Source organism: Canis lupus, chromosome 34, assembly GCF_048164855.1.
Source record: "Canis lupus baileyi chromosome 34, mCanLup2.hap1, whole genome shotgun sequence".
NCBI classification, from domain to species: domain Eukaryota; kingdom Metazoa; phylum Chordata; class Mammalia; order Carnivora; family Canidae; genus Canis; species Canis lupus.
The window spans coordinates 19,795,337-19,820,429 of NC_132871.1; the positions used below are offsets into that span (position 1 = coordinate 19,795,337).

Here is a 25,093-nt window from a genome sequence, read left to right on the forward strand (position 1 = left end):
TTGTCATCTGCCATCTGCCTTACCTACCTCTGAGTAGAACTGAGAATGGATCCTTTTATTCTACTATCAGAGACTTCAGTTGAAATTTTTGTAGATCGTAGCACTCTTATTACAGACAGTAAGCAGACGCCTTAACATTACTATACTCAGCTCACGGTTCGGGACAAGAATATCATAACGGTAGTATCAAATACTTCATTGTTAAAAGCATAGTCTTCTTAGCATTTTCCCTGATTTACAGCTTCCATAAAGGTGTTAACAAGGATGAGGATAATGGCCTTTCTTTAGGGAAGCCATGTTGCTTTTTTGAGCACCATGTCCTTTTCCAGACTTTCATCTTCTGTTTTAAATTAACCCTTCTTAAGAATAGAGAACAGATGGAGGAGTTGCTGAAGGGAGATGGGCAGGGGATGGGCTAAATGGGTGATGGGGATTAAGGAGGGCACTTGTTGTGATGAGCATTGGGTGTTACATGTAAGTGATGAACCACTAAATCCTGTTCCTGAAACCCTATTGTACAGAATGTTAACTAACTAGAATTTAAATAAATACTTGAAAAGAAAGAAAAATAAATTAACCCTTCTGGAATAACACCTAAGATTGATCCCAGGCTCCCCTGTTATGATCTGTTTTCAGTTGCTTAGAGTTGGAATTCATTTTTCACTATTTGTGCAGCCTTCAGAATTCACTCAATAAATGCTTGTAGAGGGATCCCTGGGTGGCACAGCGGTTTGGCGCCTGCCTTTGGCCCAGGGCGCGATCCTGGAGACCCAGGATCGAATCCCATGTCGGGCTCCTGGTGCGTGGAGCCTGCTTCTCTGCCTCTCTCTCTCTCTCTCTGTGACTATCATAAAAAAAATAAAATAAAATAAAAAAATAAATGCTTGTAGAGTACCCAGGCCTCTGCTTGGAGCTGGGGAGGTGGTTGTGTAGGAGTAAACCACAGCCTTTGCCCTCTCGAAGCATATATATCTAGTAGGAGCAGACAGATAATATATTCAAGTCAGTTATATAATGGAAAATAACAGAATGGGTCGGAGGTTGGTAATTTTAGGTAAGATGGTCTGGCTAGGCCTCATTGAGATGCTTAAAGGTGAACAAAAACCTGAAGAGTTCAGGTAGAAATATGATGTAGATTGTCTCAGGCACAGAAACAGTTGCACAGCGGCCCAAAGGGACTCATGGAGACTAATGTGACCGGGATGGAGTGAGGAGGAGGTCACAGCAGAGGACAGCAGGCCACGTAGGGCCTTAGAGGTTGTTGTTGTTGGTCCCCTGGCCTCAATTTGATTTCTAGCATGATCTGACTCAGCAATTTAAAAGGATTTCTCTGGCAGCTATGCTAAAAATTAATTGTAGGTGGAGCAAGAAACAATGTGTTAAGTGCCAATTGTGTCCCTAGTCCAAAACATTCTGTGTTCCTACAATATAACCTTTGTCAGCGTGATGACACCTAATTAGCATTTATCATGTCATTTTCATGGGGAAATATTGGAAAGACAGACTTGTCTGTCCAGCTCTGTTCCTTGCCCCATATATATATAATATATATATATATATATATTTTTTTTTAATCAAACAGCTGTTAGCTTAGGGATTGTCCACAATCAACCCCCCTGAAAGTTTACAGTAAAAAATGATGATGGTTCTCTAATAAAGTAATATTTTTTCAATAAGTAATTCTTAGCAGATGGCAAAGAACCTTAACCTCACTATCACCTATACTTTCACTGTTTTCAAGTACACTGAAAAAATAATTTACTCTGTATTCATTACTGTGTGAAAACATGTAAAATTCCAATCTTCAAGGCACATTAAAGATCCTAGCCCTGTAAAAGAAGCAGAACAAACTGTGAAACTACTATGGAGTTGTATAAGATATTATAGAATGCTCAATTTTATTACTAGATTAAAAGTGCTGTGGAAATTTAAAGAAGTTGAGGTGTTCTAGGCACTTGGTCATATTTTGAAATTCCTTTTGAGCGTGCATTTTTTCGTGCTTCAATGTAGTGAAGAGATGAGGTACTCTCTTGTCAGAAACAACATCGCATTGTAGAGTGATTGACAGTAAGAGACCATACTCTAGCTAACAATTTGTATTTGTGGGGTGCAGGAGGACAATGGGGAAGATTGCTTTACAGATAAGGAAATCAGCATTGGTAGGGCAAAGCCAAGAGAAGGAGGATTTGACACTTAAACTTTAAGATCACATTTGTAGCTTGTGAGTTTGTATTCATTGGGTACAGCTTGGTTGGGTAGACAGCCACTAAAACAATATATGTCCTAATACTGATTAAGTTATCATATTCACTGCGTATTAATAAAAAGAAAAAAAAAAACTTTTGTGGGGCTTCAGCGTGCCAGGTTGAAAAGTAGAGAATGTGCAGGTATGAGATACTCGGTGTAGCACGCATGAAGTGTACTACAGAAATCTACCTTCTGATTTCTACTAGAGGGAAAGAAAAGAATTTTCTAGAAACTAATTTTATGGTACTCCAGGGGGTGATGTAAGTCACTGAACTGAATAAATCACAAGGCAGGTCTACACTTAGAATTCACATTGCCTTGGCTCTCAATTCCAGCAAGAAATTCTGCTTCTCAATTATCTTTACTTTGAATATGTTTCCTTCACAATGAACAAACATGCTCCTTTTGTGTTAATCAAATCAGTAATTGTGTAATAATTTCATGACTATTTTGTTGAATAGAAGCCATTATTTACATGATCTGTTCATAGATCCCAGGGAGATAACATAGTATTAGTTACAGTATAATAAAGATACTGTGCAAAAAGGAATAACAGAAATTTTGGAAAAATACCTAGTTTTGCCAGTTATACTAAAATTTAATATGTGTTCACTCTTAGCTCAATACTACAATAAACGCATAAAATAATATGCTAATTTGTTTTGTTTAGCCTGCAAGTCCTGGGCAACCTCTTTCTCCACTTCTCCGACGTTGTACCTCAGTCCTGGAGACTATAGTAAGAACTGTACCAGGTCTTCAGCAAGCTGTCTTCCTAATAGCAAAAGCGAAATATTTGTCAGGTAGGATATACCTTAAAAACTTAAAAAAACCTTTTTATTCTGATGTTGACAAAAACAAGGGTAAATAAACTTAAGCACTCCACATATATGGAGAAAAGTCCCATGAAATGCATTTTACTTGTGGACAAATAAATCATTTTAATCCAAAATAAAAGTGCATAATAATCTTTTCTATTTAATTCTTTAAAAATTACTATAAACTTTTGTTGTTTGAGTGAATTGCTGGGGAAATGCAGTTGTACCACTCACAAAAAAGTCTGTCAGGTGATACTTAGATGACAATGAGAATTTATAGTCTTTAGTCTATAGTTAGTACCTCATTGGCATAGCCAGATGCAAAGTTTTACCAGGTTTTGGGTCTTTGTGAAATGTATTGATTAATTCCTGTCTAGTTTCTGTGATTATGTATAGCTAAAAAATTAATTCCAGATATATAACCTTAGTCTTTTAGGACACAAACATGCGTGCGACTGTTACATAATAGACCAACCTTTGGGGCTTATATTTATGTACCTTTTCTAGATGAATGCCACACAAAGTAAATTAAGTGTGTAAAATCATAAGGGGTAGAAGCCAATTTAAAAGTATCATCCAAAAAAATAAAGTATCATCCTAAACAACTATTTCTTATATGTAATGGAGAGAATGAAAAGATTGACTTTGCTAAGTTTTTGGACCTCGATTTTAACTGTTAGAAAAAAAACCTAGATGATCTTAAAAGCTTGTATCAATAAAAAACCTCTAGTTGTAAAATGGCTCTCTACTACCTTCTTCTGGTTAGGTTGTTGAGCCACGTGGTATTCCTACTTTCCTTTCAGTTGAAATGGTATTATCTACTAGGTAATTAAACTGGGACTTTGAGTTCTGTGATTAATCTATTGGACATCTGTTATTTTGAAAATTGATAAAAATCAGTCTCAATATAGTTAATTCTTAATTGCCAAAGTCTCTGGAAATGAAAGTCTTGTATGTTGACCCCATTTTTAAAAACAGCAGCGTTGATTCATTTGAAATAGTGCTGGCATATGTCCGAATAGCAGTATCCTGATAAGATGGCAACTGCAATGACTTCCAACCCAGAACTACCTGGCATTGGACCAGAGTTCATAGGCTAAGGGCGCAGAGAGGAGCCGCAAGTTCTGGGGTTGCCAATTGCCAAGGCCATATGAACTTCTGACTAGCTGACTACAAATTTGGGGTTTCTATGACCCCTCACATTCAAAGTCACTAGAATGACTCCTAGAACTCAGGAAATCACTATTTACAATTAGAGTTGTAGTATAGCAGAAGGATACTAATCCAAACCAGCAAAAGGGAGAGATGCACAGGGCAAAGCCCTAGGAGGGTCCCAAATGTGAAGCTGCCGTTGTTCACTGTCTGTAGAGTCAGTACACATCAACTCTCCAGCACAACTGTATATGACACTACATAGAGAGCATTAACAACCAGGGAAGCTCACCCCAGGCTTAGAGTTTTTAGTAGAGATTCAGTATATAGGCATGGATTGAATCATTGGGCACATGATTGATCCCCAGGGTCCTGCTCCCCAGTTCGGGTAGATAGCATGTGGTTCAGGCCCCAACCCTCTACATGGTTGGTCTTTCTGGCATGGCTAGTCCCCATTGAGTCACATTCTTAACATAAGCTATCTAGGGCTTACCATTCATCTTTTCACTTACGTAAATGATCAGAGCCAACCTCAAACGGCAAAAATACTCCTCTCACTCAGGAAATTCTCCCAGGAACCTGGGACAAAGGCCAGCTAAATTCTGTGTTACGTAGGGCTGTAACAAAGACATACATGCAGGACAGCAATGTTCTTTCATTTTTCTCTTAAGGGAAATTGGGCTACTCTTAGATAAAAATGTGATGTTGATGTGTTGTTTATATGGCTATTTTCTACAACAGTGATTACCCATTTCTCATTTTTAAGTATGTAGTGACCTTCTAAATACTAACCACACATCTTTCCCCCTCCATCACCCTTAAAAGAAACAAAAATTCTGATCTCAATTACTCATACAGTCTTCATATTCTTCAGTCTCCTATTTTTAAACTCTGATTCTTTTCCTCTATACTTTCCCCCTTAGCAGTAACTTTCAGGTTATCTCCTTAATCCTCTTCCTCATAAAAGAACATGGGGGTGGTAATTTGCACACCAATTTATTACACTTAACCTTGCTGTTTCCTTTTCCACCTGTTCAGTTCTTGAGTGTTAGGTTGTATCATGACTAAAAAGAATCCAGTATTATTTAATATGTTGATAGTTGATTGGCAAATTTTGATACTCTGTTTAATAAGTATTATGCAGCCTCAGCCCAATCCTCTGTCTTAATCCTCTGTCTCAGACAACTGTTTTCTGTTTAAATGGACTCAGTCATTGGTTGGTTGGGCCTTTGAGAACTGGAAGCCCTAACTGTAAACCTTGTTTGGTCTATTGAAATATCAGGTGAGATTGAGGAATGTAATGGAACATAGAGTAATTTAGGGTCTGTTCCTCCCCAGTGCTTCTAGCAAGGTTGAATGGGGAGCTGGGCTCTATGTCTACTGAACGCCAGTCTGAGATGGTTTTAGGCAGATTGCTGAGGGTTACATCACTAGGAAGTTCTTCTAGGACCTAGAGTTTATGCTCTTCTTTCTCTGAAGAGCCTCTTTCTACCCCATCTCCCAGCCCAAGCTGAACAAATTCACCATCCCTGTCACTTTAATTTTTATCATTTCTTCCACCTACGACTCCCAGATATACAGATGACGTGTGTCCAAAACATGGGCTATTACAGTTGGCATTTAAAGGCATATTAAGTCAATAGCTCATATTTCTGAATGTCTGGAATATATCCTTATGCTTTTTTGGTTTTTATACAATGGTAAATTTCTGGCCAAGGATAATTATAAGACTATGTCCTCTTTGTTAATATAAATGATAGTACAGAACTCTAGCCACTTAAATGTCTGTGTTTCACAAAACTTACTGTAATGAATTTGTAAGTAAAAAGGTTTTTGATCGGGAAAATAAAGGTACATTTATAGTCCTTTATATTATATTTATACATAAATAGAATATTTATATTTATAGTCCTCTCAGTAGTGATGATGATTGATCCTTTCACAGCTTTCCCTGATTTGCTCCTTATGACTGGTCTGACTTACAGGTATATTCTTTTCATGAAGACCGGAAAGAGGCTACTTGGGGCAGGTAGGGGTTACGTCACTGCCTTATGAATAGAGGACTTTAGGTTTAAACACTGGAACTATATAAACTACTCATGTCCCTCTTCTCTCTCACATCTCTAATCTTTCAACCATATGAATTATAATGCTTTGTTTCTCTTGTTAGGTGACATTGAAGCAGCTTACAATAACCTGCAGCATTGCCTAGAACACAGTCCTTCTTATGCAGATGCTCATCTCCTGATAGCTCAGGTTTATTTGTCTCAGGAAAAATTCAAATTGTGTTCTCAGTCACTTGAACTTTGTTTGAGCTATAATTTTAAGGTAAGTATTCCACATTCAGATGGATAAGACATATTACCCTTTTGAACCTTTAGCAAGTGTTTACATATGCAGCTGTTCTGTATTTTTGCCTATAATGTTTTGCTAATAAATGCATTTTTAATGGAAAAAAGTTTGGATTCACAAACAGTGGGAGAAAAAGTGGAGGCAGCTGTGGTGTAATTAAAAAGCTGTATGGATTTGGAGACAAGGCCTGGGGGGTCAGTGTCTGGTTTTCCCACTTCTCTCCCCCCCCACCGAACCTGTTTTCTTCTCTATAAAATTCATATAATAACACCCTACAGTTATAGTAGGCATTAAATGTGGTAATGGATGTATATAAAGATGATTGTAAACTATAGAGCATTATGCCAAATATTTTTATGTGTAAGAACTCTGTTTTATTGCTTGTTTCTGTCTTGGATTGTGGGTTCTAATAACTTTTTAGAGTCATCATCAAAGAGCACCTAGCATTTTGAAAGTTCATATTTGGTTTGAGGATGTAAACACATTAGATTTCTATCCAGGATATTCTGTGTTACATCCCATATCATTAGGGAAAATCATAGGTTCAGGTGCTTCCTGAACTACCTAGAGTCATGGAGGAGCTTCTCAAACTTTTGCTTTGGGCCCTTCTGTGGACTGGACAATTCAGGATTTGCAGAAGATAGTGCCTGCTTCTTAGGTCGGTAGTTCTCAAGACTAGTGGCACTTGCAATCCCAGTGCCAGTATCCCATCCCAGTGGATCTAAATCTCCGAGAGAACAGAAGCATGAGAATTTACACAAAGCTCACCAGAAAATGTGATGCCTACCTAAGGCTTACAGCCATGACCTTAAGGATGATTGTAGCCATCCTAGACATTACATGGCTACCATATCACCTCATTCTGGATTATCTCCTGCCTTTGACCCCTTCGTTCATTTTGTCATTTTCATATTTTTTTCTTGATACACTTGATAGCCAAAATAAAGACAGAAGCTTCATTACTAAGTATTTCAGAGTAATATCAGAGGGTAAAACCAAGTTTGCTAAAGTGTTCTGAGATTTTCAATCTTAATCTTAAAATTAAAAATTAAAGGGAAAAAATGTATTTCTGGAAATCTAATGACTATATTATTGCTACTAGAAGTCCCAGATAAATTCCTTTCCTGAAAACTAAATTTCTTAGAATATATTTGGTAGCTTTACAAGTTTTTTTGTATTTTCTCTTCTATCATGGTAAAAGCCCTTAATGACCTTATCTGTTATCCAGGAAGATGCTAGGTAGTGGCAGATTGCCTGAATCTGATTTAATACAATAAATGATCAGAAAGTTAATAAAAGGACAGAAATAGACCTCATGTATAGGCTATCTTCAGGGATTTTAATGCTTGGTGGATTGTAAATTATGTGTTGGTGTTGTAAGTACTCTAAGGAAGTATTTCTGAATATTATTTTTTCAGGTGAGGGAATACCCTTTATATCATTTGATAAAAGCTCAGTCACAAAAGAAAATGGGAGAAATAGCAGAAGCAATTAAAACTCTGCATATGGCCATGAGTTTACCAGGAATGAGGAGAATTGGATCTTCTTCAAAATCAAAATACAGAAAAACCGAAGTTGATGCAAACCATCGTTTATCAATCTTTCTTGAGTTGGTAGAGGTCCACCGCTTAAATGGAGAACAGGTAAGTCAGATTTTAATTCAGTGGTTCAGCTCTGAACTTTGTTTTACAAGTATGTATGTTAGTGGGAAATGAAAAAGCTGAAATTATTTTCTTGCCCAACTGGTAAAGCTTAGAAAATTTATTTCTCACTTGGTGCCAAATCATGCCCTTTCTGCAGGTTAAACATAATTTGCACCTGGATGACCTTAGGTATCCATGTACTTTCATTAGCTACCAGGCAATATAGTATTATATGTATAATATAGTAAGAACAGGAATATAACTTAATATGTACCATAAAAAATATTAATATAATGTATATAATGTGTATAGTAATATAATATTTGATGACCTTGGCTATCATAAGAGGTAATAATATAACATGGTTATCATTCTGTGGACTCCTGAAAAGATTCACACACACACACACAAACACACAAGTACTCCTGGAATCCAGTGATAATACGAGCCTAAAATTCTAACAGTTGAGAACAGAAGAACCACTCGATGAATGCAGCTTTGGTAAACTCAGAGGATGATCATAAAATCAAATACTTAAAATAATATATATAATAGTAATATAATATAGCAATATAATGTAATAATAAATAGCAAGCAAGCAAGCATGCACTTCTGAGTGAAGAGTTAAAGCCTTGTAGTAATGAGGAACTTCACATCATATCTGTTTCTTAGATTGTAATAGTTGCTCATCAGTTATTTTCATATTTTAGTAGAAATTAAGAAGGCTGTGTCTAGATACTTGCCAAATCTCTGAATAATTTCCATTTCACTAATATATTAACATAAATATATATTTAAGAAGAACCAATTCTCCCATAGATAGCTGATTCTAAAATACACTTTTTTCCCCACGTTACCGTTTCTGAAATCAGAATGTCTTAGAGATGAATCGTAAGTGACATTTTAGATTCATTGAGGTACAGATTTGGAAATGAGGTAATGTATTGAGCTGAGGCCTAACAGAAATGAGATCCTGCCCTAAGGAAAAAAGTAATCTGCTACTTAGTGAAGAGCCATTGGGTACAGGGGATGATTGTGGACTGGATCCTTTCAAGGAGGCAGTAGTGAACATGGCTGAGAGTTTAGGCTCTGGGGTCAGGCTGCCTGAGTTTGGATTCTGAGTCTGCCATTTGTTCTTAACTCTCTCAATTTCAATTTCCTTACTGCAAGGTGGAGATAATGATAGTAACTACTTCAGAGGATCCCTGTGAGAATTAAATGCACGAATATGATGCTGGATGCAAAGTAAACTCTTCTTAAATTGCCGTAGCCACAGCTCTTGTGTAGCCACTGCCATTGTCCTAGTCATAAAAACACTTTTCCAGCTGAGTGACATTTATACCGTCATCTGAATTTAGTCTTGGGCTTTAAAGTTTTTGTACTTTTTAAAAATCTGTCAATATTTCATGAATATCCTAACTGTGCTAGCTAGCACTTATTGTTCATTCTGGGTCAGGAGAAAAGCTCCATTTCCAATGGAACTTGTTGAATATTTTGAAAGAGTGTTATTTTAACTTTTATCTTTACAGCACGAGGCAGCAAAAGTTTTACAAGATGCCATCCATGAATTTTCTGGGACATCTGAAGAATTACGTGTTACCATTGCTAATGCAGACTTGGCTCTGACCCAAGGAGATGTTGAGCGAGCTTTAAGCATGCTTCGGAATGTTACAGCTGAACAGCCTTATTTCATAGAGGCCAAAGAGAAAATGGCAGATATTTATCTGAAGCATAGAAAAGAGAAAATGCTATATATTTCTTGTTATAGGTAAATGGTTATTTTTAACCCACTGTATTTTGACACACTTCTTAAAATTAATCCCCAAATTTAATTTTTTCTTCCTTTTAACTGCTTTACAGATATTTGATTGACCGCTTCCTTAACGTGTTCTACTACCAACTGCAATCACATTAACCAAGTAACTCACTCTCCCTAAAGACATAAATCGTAGTGATAATAATTATTTCAGACTGTGGCTTACTCAGGGTTCTTAGCTGTCCTCCTTCATTAGATGTTATTTCTAGACCTTAAATCTTCCTGTTTGGGTTGGGCAAGAGCAACAGTTACATGTATTTTAATAGCTTAAGAAAGCTGTGTGATGTCACAATTCAGGGTCATTTTCAGTGCTCAGCATAACAGCAATAGAAAACTATGGCTTAGTATACACCAAGGTCATGGATTCCAAATTTTCCTTGGTGAAAGGGCAGGGACTTTAAAAGCTGTGTCAGGGATCCCTGGGTGGCGCAGCGGTTTGGCGCCTGCCTTTGGCCCAGGGCGCGATCCTGGAGACCCGGGATCGAATCCCACGTCAGGCTCCCGGTGCATGGGGCCTGCTTCTCCCTCTGCCTGTGTCTCTGCCTCTCTCTCTCTCACTGTGTGCCTATCATAAATAAATAAAAAATTAAAAAAAAAAAAAAAAAAAAAGCTGTGTCATGCCTGGTACCCTTAGGAATTATTGGGATGCACAGCACACACACACACACACACATACACACACACTCCACAGGTTGCTCTTACTTTTCTCCCCAGACAAAAAGATAAACATACAAGCGCACACTTTTATGTAAGAGAAAATCAGCATTTTTATCTGTTGCGAACAGAGCAGAATGCTGGTGAGTTATAGGTTCATCTATATTATGTAAATATCAAAATGTGGAAAGCTGCTCTGGTTCTTTGTGGTTGCTGAGTGATTCAAAGAAACTGAGCAGCATCCCATGTATAGATGAGTGAACTGGAGATCCTAGACCATATTTTCTATGATGTTTCCCAAAGATCAGCGCCGTCATCTCATGATATTTGTTTTGGATGCTCTATAATATCATAGTTAAAAGCATAGGCTTTCAGGAAGATCTGACACATTAGTTGTAGACTTCAATTCTTTAGCATCATCTATAAAATTATACTTCTCATATAGTTTTCGGACCAGTTGAATGAGAAAGTGTATGTTACAATAGCATCACATCATAGCTTTGTGCTTTCACTCCCACATCATTTCACATCATTACAAATAATCTATTTCTGTGTAGTGAGAATTTATATGTTTATTGTCTACCAGTACTCGTTACCTGCATTTCAGAAAATGGAAAGACTCAATGAAAAAAAGGTTGATCTAGCATAAACAATCTGGGTGTGGGTACAGGTGGGTTGTTTTTTCTTCTACAGTGTTACACTGTTGGTACTATAGAAGGGACTCTAAAGGCTGTTGGTTAATTGAAATAAGTGAGCTTATCTTTTATTTAATTGGTTTAGAAGATATTTGTATTCAGTGTACTAAATAGAGCTGGTCTGATTTCTAGAGAAATTGCTGAGAGAATGCCCAGCCCCCGTTCTTTTCTTCTCCTTGGTGATGCATACATGAATATACAAGAGGTAAAATTTCTGATGCTACTGAACTCAGATTTTTTTAAAAAAAACATCAAAACTCTTTTTATTGTGATTAGCTTCATATTCTATTAAATATTAAATGTTATTTAATATTTAATGATCCAGTCATCACAGTAAAATGGAGATAAGCATTACGATATAGTTATTGTTTTCAAATTGAGATCCAGTAATTCAGCACTATCATTTGAAATAGAGATGGTATCAGAACCAAGAGTCTCTTGTAAGCAGAAGAATGAAGAGAGCTACTGGCTAGAAAAGTGTTTACTAATGAGTTACACGTAACACTAGTGACTGTCACCTCTCTAAAATTGTTGTGTCTAGACTTAACTATGTGCTTTATTTGTCTCACTGAGTGAATACTCCAGGGATAGAACTCAATTATAGAAATGTTGCCCTTTAGTGGGATCCAGCTCAGCTGTTTATTCATTGCTTATTTTTTGTATCTGCCAACATTAGCCCGAAGAAGCCATAGTAGCGTATGAGCAAGCATTAAATCAGAATCCCAAAGATGGAACACTGGCAAGCAAAATTGGGAAAGCACTTGTCAAAACTCACAACTATGCAAAGGTAAGTACTTTACGTGTTTGAAATATATGTGTATTGGATGAAATGTTTCAAGCCCTGCTCTGTGAGAAGTCTTCAGCAAACACTGTTTTATATCTTGATGGTTGTAAACTCCAAATTTATATTCACAAACTGGAATTTATGTTAAAGACTTTCTCAGTGTCTCTTCATCGCTGCATTTTACAAAGACTCTTTGGACCCTAAAATTTACTTCTGCAACCTAACCCTAAACCCTGCAACCAATCAATTATGAGGAAGTTGCTCTGGTTACATCGTTTTCATTATATGACAAAGCATGATAGATGTCCTTTCTGTTGAACCAGTTTTGGTAAGCTGTGCGCTATACCGGCCCTCTAGTGGGGATGGTGGATTTTCCTTTAGTTGTTACATTCTTATTCTTTTCCTGGTACTATTAAACATATATACAACGACTAGTAGAGTATTTGCATTCATAAAGTTCGCTGGCCACTAGAAGAAAACTAGTAAAAAAAAATTTTTCACCTAGGGGCACCTGGGTGGCCCAGTCGGTTAGACATCTGCCTTCAGCTCGGGCCATGGTCCCAGAGTCCCTGGATTGAGCACTGTGTCTGGCTCCCTGCTCAGCAAGGAGTCTACTTCTTTTCCCTCTGCCCCTCTCCCCACTTATGCTCTCTCTCACTCGCTTACTCTCAATCTCTCAAATAAATAAGATCTTTAAAAAAAAGAAAAAAATTCACCCAACACTTTTCATCAGCTGCATTTCATAAGAAATGCTAGTTGCCTTGTGTGATGTTTGATTGTCTAAGAAAAATGTATGCTTAACTAATAGGTACATGCCTAAGCTTCTCCTCGGGTATTTCCAATTTCTATATGCTTTAAGTATAGAATGTCTAAAATATCAGTGCTTAACACAATTCTCATTGCCTTATTTTCCTAACTGAAATGCTTTTTGTTTAGGCAATTACTTACTATGAAGCTGCTCTGAAAAGTGGACAACAAAATTACCTTTGCTGTGACCTGGCTGAGCTTTTATTAAAATTGAAATGGTATGACAAAGCAGAAAAAGTTCTTCAACATGCTCTAGCTCGTGAACCTGGTATGAAAGTCTTTCTGATTTGGAAAAAAAAAACAATATACCATACCTGATATGTCAGATCTATTTTATTTTTATATTATATAAATGTGTATTCGTATTCTCAGTTTTATATATGTGAGGTTGATTATTTCATTTATGAGCATGTCACTCCACTAAAATAAGATATTTCAATAATCTAATTTAAACAGATATATGAAACAGCTAATTCTGTTAGCTGTTTAGGATGGAAGGATACTTTACTTTCCAAAATGACATAAAGGGAATTTTCTTTAAATTGCAACTACCAACACACACACACACACACAACAAATAAATAGATAGATAGATAGATAGATAGATAGATAAATAAATAAATTGTAACTACATCTGATGTTTTTAAAGTTGTTTTTTTTTTTAAGATTTATTTATTTATGATAGAGAGAGAGAGAGAGAAAGAGAGGGGCAGAGACACAGGAGGAGGGAGAAGCAGGCTCCATGCTGGGAGCCCGATGTGGGACTCGATCCCGTGACTCCAGGATCACGCCCTGGGCCAAAGGCAGGCACCAAACCACTGAGCCACCCAGGGATCCCCCATCTGATGTTTTTATACATCAAGTAAACATTTTGTAATCTTTACTCCTCTTTAAGGTTTTTTAAAAAATTCAACACTCTAAAAGAGTATAATATGTAAGTCCCCAATTTCTCCTGTAAATTCTACTTGCCTATTCTCAAACTGTCCTCTAGAGGCAACCATTTTTGTGTTTTAGTGTATATGTAAATATGTAAGTGCAGTATGCATAACTTTTCTTTCAAATGTATTGTTCTTCCCATTCTGTACCTTTTTCACAGACAACATGTCCCAGATATAGTTTGATGTTAGTACATTTCATATCATTCTAATGATGTCGTAATATTCTAGAACTCCAAAGTGTTTTTATACTTTCCTTCAGTTATTGGGCATTTAGTTGATTTTCCATTCTTTTGATTTAAACTGTGTTCCAGTAAATATCCTTCTAGCTCATTAGTTGTTATGTACTTGCTTATATTTCTTAAGAGCAAGATGCTAAGTCAGAAACTGTGTGGATTTAAAACTTAACTGGCAATTTATAAATTGCCTTCTTACAAGTTTGTGCAAATTTGCTTTTTAAAGATCTTTATTTTTAAAATAAAATCTAGCGCTTACTCATTGTCAGAATTTAAAGATTATAGAAGTGAATGAAAGTTGTTACCCCACTCTCCAGACAAAACCATATTTACCTTGTGTATCATCCTAATTAATGTCTCCACCTTGCCTCTTTGTCTCTCTCTCTCACATAATTACATACCATGCTTTTCCTTCCAAAATGGGATCATATTATACTACCCATCTGCAGTAGGCATTTTTCGCTTAATAGCTTCTATTATTGGTAAATGTAGCTTTCCTTATTTTCTTTAGCACAGGTACAGCATTCTACCCTATGTTGATGTCATGATTTATTTGACAAGTCCCCTGTTGATAGACAGTTAGATTGAAGAAGTTAGAGGCTGTACTGAGACCGGGCCCTTGTTTACATACCTCTGTGTGCTTCCTAGAATTGAGTTATATGCCCCACGGTTCTTTCTACCATGGCCTGTCATTGGGTAGTATTGCTCATAGTGGGGAAAACCATTTTAATTTGCATTTCTTTGATGGTTATGAGGTTAGGCATCATTTTGTGTCTGTAGGTCACATTTTCTTCTGGGATGTTTTTGTTCATATCCTTTGTCTTCGACCCTGAACCTCTGATTCATCGTCTGTTACCTGTTACTCATTTGCAGACATCTTCTTCCAGCCTATCCTTTTGTTCTGTTTTTTCAATTGAATTCATTTCCTCAGTCAGATAGAATACTTAATTATCACATATACTAATCTTTTCTTTTTTTGAGTCCCAAATTTCCTATCATGCTCAGAAAAAAAAAAAATTCCCTCATCCTAACATTGTAAAAATATTCTTTTATATTTTTCTGGAATTTTTGTAGAACTCTAATTTTTGTGCTTTAATCCATATACAGTTTTTACTATATAGTTTGCCAAATTGAGAACAATTTTATTTCAGTGCCATTTATCGAAATGCCACTTTTATCATATAATAAACTTATTTATATGTATGACTGCTTCTGGGAACCTTCCATTTTGTTGCCCTGAGTTATTTTGCTTTTGCCAGTGTCATATCCACTGTAAATGTCTTCAGATACATGATAAGGTCAGCCCACTGTACGTTTCCTAGGTTTTCAAAATGGTATTTTAATTTGCTTTGATAAAGTCGGTATTTAAATTCTTCTGATTTTGGATGCATTTACTATATAAAGTGTTATTAGTTTCATAAAAATATTTACATGGGTCTGTCAGACCTTGCTTGAAACACTACAGATGGCCTTACATGTGCATATGCAGTTTTGAAAAGGTTATAAAAGAAGAGAGAGGGATCCCTGGGTGGTGCAGCGGTTTAGCGCCTGCCTTTGGCCCAGGGCGCGATCCTGGAGACCCGGGATCGAATCCCACGTCGGGCTCCTGGTGCATGGAGCCTGCTTCTCCCTCTGCCTGTGTCTCTGCCTCTCTCTCTGTGTGTGTGTGTGTGACTATCATAAATAAATAAAAATTAAAAAAAAAAAAAAAGAGAGATTCAAGTGGCACGTTCTGCTTATATGGGTGTAAGTTTATGACATTTATGTAATATAAATGCTTTCACGTAATAAATATTTGTTGAGCATTTCATTATAATTTCGTTAATGTCCACATTTGTTTTTGAGGTGATTATGATTACCCCCGTCTTTAAATCGGCAATGTAAGGCTCAGTTTCCTTGACACGCCCACCTTCATGTAGCAGAAGTAGCACCTGGGTTCTAATAAGCATCTTAAACTTGGCCTGTCTGCACAGGAATTCCTGAGCTGCCTCCCCACATCTCTTCCCCTTGTAGCCTTCTTTGTCTCAGTAACAGCTTCATCCTCTTGGCCGTGCTGAGAGCCCAAATCCTAGCTGTCACCCTGGTCCCCGACTGTTGATTATACTTTCTGAATATATTCAGAACCCCAGTCTGGGTCACTGGTTCCACAGCTGCCCCCCCCTGTACAAGCTGCCGTCGTCTCCAGTGGATTGTGGCAGTGACCTGCCACCTCTACTCCCTATTCCGTCCTCAGCCCCACAGCCCTGCTGTAACTTCTCTCAACCTGGCAGCTGCAGTCCTTTATTTATTTATTTACATTTTATTTTATTTTTGCCATTTGTTTTTATTTAAATTCAATTTCCCAACATACAGTATGACACCCAGTGCTCATCCCGTCAAGTGCCCTCCTCAGTACCCATCACCCAGTCACCCCAGCCCCCCGCCCACCTCCCTTTCCCCAACCCTGTTTGTTCCCCAGAGTTAGGACTCGCTCGTGGTTTGTCTCCCTCTCTAATATTTCCCACTCAGTTCCCCTCCTTTTCCTTATAATCCCTTTCACTATTTCTTATATTCCATGTATGAGTGAAACCATATGATGATTGTCCTTCTCTGATTGACTTATTTCAACATAATACTCTCCAGTTCCATTCACTTCAAAGCAAATTGTGGGTATTCATCCTTTCTGATGGCTGAGTAATATTCCATTGTATATACAGACCACATCTTCTTTATCCATTCATCTGTTGAAGGACATCGTGGCTCCTTCCACAGTTTGGCTGTTGTGGACATTGCCACTATGAACATTGGGGTGCAGGTGACCTGGCATTTCACTGCATCTGTATCTTTGGGGTAGATACCCAGTAGTGCAATTGTGGGTCGTAGGGTAGATACATTGAGCCTTTAAATGAAATAGATCTGCTCTTGTCTGCTCAAGCTCACAGCCATCTCCCATTTCCCTCAGAGAGTCTTCAGAGAGAGCTGTGGGGCCCTTCTCATGTACGCAACATTACTCCTCTGACCCATGTGACAGTCTCCTCGTTCCTGTGCCATCTCATGGCTTTTCTTACCTGTAAAATAGCAATAATGGAACCTGCCCCTCAGGCTGAGATTTGAAATAAATAATATATATAAACCACTTTGATATACATGTGGCACTTGATAGTGGAAGAAACATATTTTTATTACTTATCTAGGGTTTTTTTATTGCTCTTAAATCACTAAGTAATAATACCAGGTATTCAAATAGTACTTAACTAGATTATTTTAATTGCTTTGCACATGCAACTTATTTCATAACTTACTAACTTTTTAAATTTTATAGCAACCCTATGAGATAGGTACTGTTATTTCTGCTATTTTACAGATGAAAGAGAAGCACAAAATGGATCAGTACCTTGTTCAAGGTTAAATAGCTAGTAAATGAGAAGGCCTAGATTTGAAACCATATTGCCATCAAAGTTGGTGCTCTGAAGGTCCATATTTCATCACGTATCAAGTACCTGTTATTTTAAAAACAGCAGTTACCTTCTTAATTGCCCATAGCAACTTGTCTCTATTATTTTTTAATGACCTCAATAAACAAAGATGTTTATAGGCTTAAAAATGAAAATTGAAATTCCTATATGTTGTTACATTGTTATCTTTTAATACACTTTTAAGGAAAACCTTGTTGGGGCAGCCGGGGTGGCTCAGCGGTTTAGTGCCACCTTCAGTCCAGGGTGTGATCCTGGAGACCCAGGATCGAGTCCCACGTCAGGTTCCCTGCATGGAGCCTGCTTCTCCCTCTGCCTTGTGTCTCTGCCTCTCTCTCTGTGTCTCTCTTGAATAAATAAATAAAATCTTAAAAAATAAAAAAAAGGAAAACCTTGTTGTTATCTAGTCCTTTAACTTTTCTTCCAGCTAGTTTTTATCCTAAATCTTTTTTTTTTTTTAATTTGGCCATTCTTCAATTAACCAACAAAGTTTTTCAACTTTTTTTCACTATTAGTCAAACCGTTCTTTTGTAAGACCACTATCAAAACTTGTAGAAAATGTAAACATTCATTTAAAATGAATATTTGTTCTCACTATCTTCTTTTATAGTAAATGAACTGTCAGCTCTAATGGAAGATGGACGTTCTCATGTTCTTCTAGCAAAAGTTTATAGTAAAATGGAAAGACCTGATGATGCAATCACTTCATTACAACGGGTATATGCATTTGTTTCTGAATGGTTGTGGGGTGGGAGGTCAGAGCAGAAGGGAATATGCCACATATAAGAGGAAGACAATTTATTTCAGCCCAACTGCCACAGAAAATAAGCCAAAATAGAAATAATGATTGAATGCCAGTGGGTTGTACTGCTTAAATGTGTTATTGCTAATTATTATAACAGTTAGAATGAGTTGATATTTTTAATTATCTTTTAGAGCTGAGAAACTTGGTTTAATAATTTGTGTAGTCACATGACTAGGTCACAGGCAGAATTTGAACTCATTTTTTTCTCTTTTGCTTATTTATATCTTCCTTAATTTCTCTTAATATTTTGAGGTTTTCTAAGAAGAGGTTTTCTACACATTTGCTTAATTGTATTCCTAAGCAGCTGATGGTTTTTGATGATTTTTCGATTTCTATTTTGTTGACAATTTTTTAAATAGATGACTTAAATTTTATCAACTTCACCCTCTGCAGCTATCAAGATGCTCATGACTTTTCTCCCTATTTTTCCCCGTTAATGTGGTGTATTAAATCGATTGATTTTCAAATGTTAAACCACCCTTATATTCCTTAAATAAATGTCACTTTGTTGTGATTTTTAAAAAGATATTGCTGAAATTTAAAGATACTAATATTTTGTTCAAAATTTGTATATCTGTGTTCATGAGGGAGATTGGATCTCTAAGACTGTTGCTATTTCTTTAATGTTTAGAACAATTCAATATTAAAACCCATTTGGATCTTGAGGATTCATTGATGGAAGGTTTTTATTAGTGAATTCAACATCTCCAGATTTTAAACTATTTTTAAACTTCTTATATTAGTTTGAACTGTTGCATTTTTAAGTAATTTGTTCATTTCATCAAATTGTCCAGTTGATTGACATCAATTTCTTCATTATATCTTATTTTTGAATGTCTGCAAGTACTATAAAAAGGACTTATTTTATGATCCTGATATAGGAGATTTTGTTTTATTTTCCTTCTACTATTAATAATAAATTATGGCAGGCATTAATTATCTTAATATTTTTTAAAAAAAAACTACTTTTGCCTTTTCTGCTTCATTAATGTTTTTCCTTTTAGTTCATTAACTAAATTCTTCTACTTTCTTTGGATTTGGTTTGCTGATCTTTGCCTAGCTTATTCAAATAGTATGTTAGATAATGGATTAGTTGGCATTAGTTCTGTTCTTGTTCCTTTAAGGTAATGGATTTTTCTCTAAGCATTGCTTTAGCTACCTCCTTTAAACTTTAAATAATAAATAAAGTTTATTATTACTCAGTTCATAATATTCCTCCTTTCCACTTTGATTACCTCCTTGGTTATTTCCAAGCAGTTCTGATTTTCTTGCTATCCTTTTTTTTTTTTTTTTTGTACCTCTTAATCAGTTTCACCTATTTTATCCATCCTTCCATACCCTCCCTTCTGGCATCCACCAGTTTGTTCTCTATATTTCAGTCCTTTTTATCTTTTGGATCTTGGTTTCTAGTTTAATTCCATTGTGGTCAAAGACATACTTTGAACGATTCAATCCTTTGATATTTGTTAAATCTTGCTTTCTATCTTATAATAAATCTTGGTATAGGTTCCATGTAGATTTGAAATAATGTGTTTCTGTCATTACTGAGTGCTTAGTTCAACATGTGTCTATTAAGTCAGGTTCGTTCATTGATTTATCCTACATCTTTCTGAGCTTGAAGTGGAACATAGAGCATTTCACTAGTAATCCTGTGTTTAGGAGACCACACTGCTTGCCACCTTTTGACCTAATTTTCACGTACTCAAAAGAGTTCTGCATTCTCCAAAAAATGTATCAAATATTTTGACTTTGAGCATTAGCTAATAGTGGTGTGTGTGTGTGTGTGTGTGTGTGTGTGTGTGTTTATGTGTGTAAAATGACATATTTCAATAACTTGTCAAAATGTCCAATTTTTTTTATTCTAGCTGTGAATGAATTGATTTCTGTGATACCCATCTAAGTTTATGATTTCATTACAACATGTAATCTTTAAAATGTTAATATCTTATCCTTAATTGTTGGTATGTTTTAATCCGTATTTTCTGATCACATGATAAGAAAATTATACCTAACCTTAGGTTAGCTACCATTAGCTACTAGGAACGTGTAATTTTAGTAAATTCAGACATCGAAAATATTTCAGAAGTGAATTTGGCCTATTTTACCTTTTTATGAATACTGCTAGTCCCATTGCCCTGGTTACATGAGTCCTTATGTTATCTGAGCAGATACATCAAGCAACACTAAGAGGAGAATAAACAGTATACATGATTAGACAATGTCAATGAACCAAATTTTACTAATTTTAAGCTTATATGTTATAGCACAGAGATTATTCATCTTTAATAAAATGTAAAGAACCATAAAATTCTTCTTGTTAACATTCTCTGCATTCTTATCTCCAAAATGATAAATCTTGAGTTACAGTTCAAATAAAAACTTATAAATGTCATAAAAGTTTTTAATATTTTAAGTTCATTTATTTAGGAGCCATTTACTGAGCCTAATCCCCAAATTATAGGACTTGAAGGGTTCCATCACAATATTTTTGCATAGTTGCTAAACATTTTAGGAAGTGGAAAAAGGTACTACATTTAAGGAAGCCCCGAGTCTTATTAATTTTACTTTCTAAAAATTTCAGATTTCTGAAATAACTCCACAGTTTTCCATCTCTGTCATCTCTGTCACCTTTTAGCCCCGTCCAGCATTATCTTTTGCCAGATGCCTCCAATAGCCTCCTCACTGATCCCTATTCTCTTCCAACACCAGCATAATTAGTCTGAAAGGCAGACCTGATCTTGTCACTCCATGGCTTATAAACATGTAGTAGTAATTGCCCTATAGAAGAAGCTTCCTTCTAGAATAAAAACGAAATAATTTAACAAACTTACCTGATGTAAATTTTCTCTGTATTTCTAGCCATTTTTCCTTCTAATTCTCTGGCTAAGCAATAGTATCCCTCACCTGTAATTCCTAATGCCTATATTCTAGTTCCATCTCCCTTCTTTCTCCCAAACTCACCTGGGTGTGACTACCAATAATTCTTTAAATCTCACTTCACCTCCAAGACCAGGTTAGGTTTCGTATTATGTACTCCTACAGGGACTGGTATTTCTCAGCCATAAAACTCATAATTTGTGGTAGTTATTTTATTATGTATCTTTCTGCTAAAATTAAAATTTCCATGAGTGTGGGTATAGTCTCATGTTTTATGCCCCTAGCAAATACTTGACTCATTAGTTTTCTGTGCTGTGTAACAAATTAGCATAAATTTTAGTTGGTGAAGACAATACACGCATTTATTTTTTTCACAGTTTCTGTGGGTCAGTATTCTGGGCATGGTTTAGCTGGGTCCTCTACAAGGTGTCAAGATAGTCAAGTTGTAACCAGGGCTGGGTCCTCATCTAGAGACTTACCTGGTGGAGGATCTACTTCCAAGCTTATATAGGTTATTAGTAGAATTCATTCCCTCAAGGCTATAAGACAAGAGCTCCAGCTTCTTGTTTGCTCCTTGTTGCAGATCCTAGAGATTCTCAGATCCTAGAAGTTCTTCAGCTCTTTCCCTGGTAGGCCAGCTAATAGGACTACTTATCTTATTCAAAGTCAGCAAGGGAGGAGGACTGTGGAATGAGTCTGCTAACAAGACAGAGTCTTATGTGCTGTAATCGTAGGAGTTACAAAAAAAAAAAAAAAAAAAAAAATCGTGGGAGTTACATTCCAGTATATTTGCCATGTTCTGTTGGTTACAAGCAAGTTAAGGTTACACCTCACACAGAGAGGGGTGATGATCGTACCAGGGAGTGAAGACCAAGAAGTGAGAATCATGGGAGTCATCTTAAAAAATCTGTCTTCCATGATAGGTGCTTAAAATTTTAGCTGAGTGACTGAAAGGAAACTTATTTTAAGTTTTTAATTGCAGGAACAAATATAGGGAAAAAAAGTCCACTTTTGGCATATTAACCATTTTTTTGTGAAAATAAAATCTAAATCAGATATAAACAACCTATATGCTATAAAACACTAACAATTTTATGACTTTCATAACTTTATATAGTTTTCATTAATATGAACAGATTGTATTTAAGTCTGTGGAATAAGATGTTTATGCTTCATTCTATCCAAGGATTTTAGGGAATTTATAAAATAAGAAGAGGAAGAGAAAAGTTAAATATATTGACAATCAAAGTCAACATAGTTATTGTAACAGATAATTAAATTTAGTTCTGATCTTTCTGGAATCCAAGGGAAAACATAGGGAATGGTATCAATTATTCAAAAAAATTTTATTCTATATGAAAATGTTTCCTAATGATCATTGTATATACTTATAATAATTTATGAGTGTTCTTTTATGAAATGCCTTTAATAGGAAATGCAAAAAATTTGTGCTCAAAAAACTGTGCCCTGATTATTTACCTTTAAGAAAACTCAAAGCATAGGAGTACCTGGGTGGCTTAGTCAGTTAAAGCATCTGCCTTTGGCTCAGATCATGGTCTCAGGATCCTGGGGTTGAGCCCCATGTCTAGCTCCCTGCTCTTCAAGGAGCCTGCTTCTCTCTCCCTACTGGTATTCTCAATCTCTCTCAAATAAATAAATAAAATCTTAAAAAGAAAAAAAGAAAATGCAAAGCATCACAACATCTAGGAAATTAAGCTAATGAGATCTTATCTGACTTTGTAGAGATTTAGTTGATGCAGGGGTAAAAATTAGACTATTTAGAGAATGAATTGTATATCCTTGAGACGTAGAATAACCATAGAATTTATGATTCAAATCAAATACTTTTGAAAGGGAAGAAGGTAGAATTAATAATTAAACTGGCACAACAGGTGTAAAAGATACTGCGAAACAGATACAATCAGTCTATTTAGACCAATTGTTTCAGAGTTTTTTTGTGTGTAAGAGTGGATGTTTGTGCACCTATGTGCAAAACCATGCACACCAATATTTGCTGATACAACACAACATGAAACAATCCTGTGTACACATCCCTCTGTACTTAAGTAAACATACATTAGTATAACCAAAATAAAAATTTCATGAAACAGTATTAATCTTTACTACATGCTCTATACACCATTATTTTTCTAATCTTTTCTCTTTCATTTCTAAAAGAACGCTTATTATGATGCCTTAAATTAATATTATGACCTCTGGTTCTAAAGAATACTCAGCTTTAGACCATCTTCATCAAAGACCAATTGTCAACCAACATTTTGACAAGAGTGCCCAGAAGGGCTCCCTGTGTGTAGCAGAATGTGTGGCAGATGGTGGCCATTTATTCTTTGTTAAATGAATGCATGAATGCATTAGTGGATGCTTATCTATAGCTCAAAGTTAAATTTTATTGTGAAGACCTAAAACATAGGATTTCTCTATCAATTACGAAAGGAAGGTCTCAGTGTTTCAGAAATCAAACATGTAGGTAGTAAGGCCCATAATCTTCCAGCTTAGCAACCTACTGTACCTTCTCACCTCGAAGGCACCCCTCCCTTCCTGGGTGTGTTTAGCACTGGACCTTACATAAACTCTGCCAGTCAATAGTCATTTCTCTGTCATTAGACATTTGAGTTGCTCTCAGGTTTGTTTTTTTCTTGTTGTTTCTTTTTGTGTTTTTACGACAAACAAAAGATATTTTTTCCCTTATGACAGATAACATGTTTTCTTTTTTTCTTCTAAGTAATATCCATAATAGCCTTCCAAAGAGTAAACCAGCTAGATTCAATAGTCTGGTTAGTTTATCGAGTTAGCATGTTTTGTGAGGATGTTCTCCAGAAAGATTGGACTCATTTGTATGTCATCAACAATATATGGATGTACTTAGTGCCTGAGACTTGCCAATATTTGATTTAATAATGTTTAGATAGTAGTTTATTAATTTAATAAACATTTTACATTTCCACTTATTTAATTACAGCACCTAGATTCTTTTTTCAAATATTTGTTTCATGGTTGCATTTCCTCCTTAGTGAGCTTTCTGTACATAATCCTGATTACAGTGGGAAAAGACTCCGTAATTTTTGTGTACTTCAGTTGGAAAGATACGTGCATGCTGGCTCATTTGCAAACAAGTGCATGTTTAAGACCTCAATTAAGACATTTTCCTTGGATCAGGCTTTGTTAGATTGAGGGCCAATAAGGCATAAGTAGATCTTCTGTAAAATTATGCTGTGTGTGAGTTATTGAGAATTGTTTCATTTATTTTCTATTTCTTTTTAAAATTCCTTTTTATCCATATTTTTTTTTCTAGGCTCGAGAATTACAAACTCGGGTACTAAAGCGTGTTCAGATGGAACAGCCAGACGCAGCTCCCGCACAGAAACAGTTAGCAGCTGAAATTTGTGCAGGGATTGCAAAACATTCTGTTGCTCAGCGAGACTATGAAAAAGCAATTAAGTTTTATAGAGAGGCTCTTGTTCACTGTGATACAGATAATAAGGTCAGTACCTTTGTAAAATTTTCACCACCTTTTATTCCAGATGTCATTTGTTATACTGTGGCCCCAAATGTAAAATTTTGACCAGCTTATTTGTTTAAAAAAAAAGAAAGAAAGAAAAGAAAAATGTCATAAAAATACAAGCTGAAAAATAAGCATCTTTTCTAGAAATTCTTCAAAATACTTATATGATGCCTTACACTAATGTTAGAGCTTTAAAAATTATTATGGTAAAGTGTTATAAAGAAAATCCATAAGTTCTGGAGTTTTTTTATATTAATCTGTATTTTAGTAATCACTGTAAAACAATTTCTCAATCTCAAA

At 35.9% G+C, this 25,093-nt stretch overlaps 1 protein-coding gene and 2 long non-coding RNA genes across 4 annotated transcripts in view; 1 reads left to right on the forward strand and 2 right to left on the reverse strand.

The window, feature by feature from the left end:
- Positions 1-25,093, forward strand: part of TTC21B (tetratricopeptide repeat domain 21B) — a 78,095-nt gene that overhangs the window by 23,878 nt on the left and 29,124 nt on the right. For both annotated transcript variants that reach the window (XM_072811445.1, XM_072811444.1), the window contains exons 12-20: positions 2,918-3,047; positions 6,385-6,542; positions 7,985-8,209; positions 9,739-9,977; positions 11,507-11,579; positions 12,051-12,161; positions 13,095-13,233; positions 18,199-18,305; positions 24,584-24,772. In XM_072811445.1, coding sequence (XP_072667546.1) covers positions 2,918-3,047; positions 6,385-6,542; positions 7,985-8,209; positions 9,739-9,977; positions 11,507-11,579; positions 12,051-12,161; positions 13,095-13,233; positions 18,199-18,305; positions 24,584-24,772 — 1,371 coding nt within the window. The remainder of the gene's footprint in view (positions 1-2,917; positions 3,048-6,384; positions 6,543-7,984; positions 8,210-9,738; positions 9,978-11,506; positions 11,580-12,050; positions 12,162-13,094; positions 13,234-18,198; positions 18,306-24,583; positions 24,773-25,093) is intronic.
- On the reverse strand, positions 2,880-10,257 carry LOC140624532 (uncharacterized). The gene is made up of 3 exons (XR_012024007.1): positions 10,192-10,257; positions 4,727-4,831; positions 2,880-3,019 (listed from the first exon to the last, which is right to left on the reverse strand). It is a non-coding gene; the product is annotated as an uncharacterized lncRNA (long non-coding RNA).
- Positions 17,053-21,889, reverse strand: LOC140624534 (uncharacterized). Its single transcript, XR_012024008.1, has 3 exons — positions 21,750-21,889; positions 20,499-20,576; positions 17,053-17,183 (listed from the first exon to the last, which is right to left on the reverse strand). It is a non-coding gene; the product is annotated as an uncharacterized lncRNA (long non-coding RNA).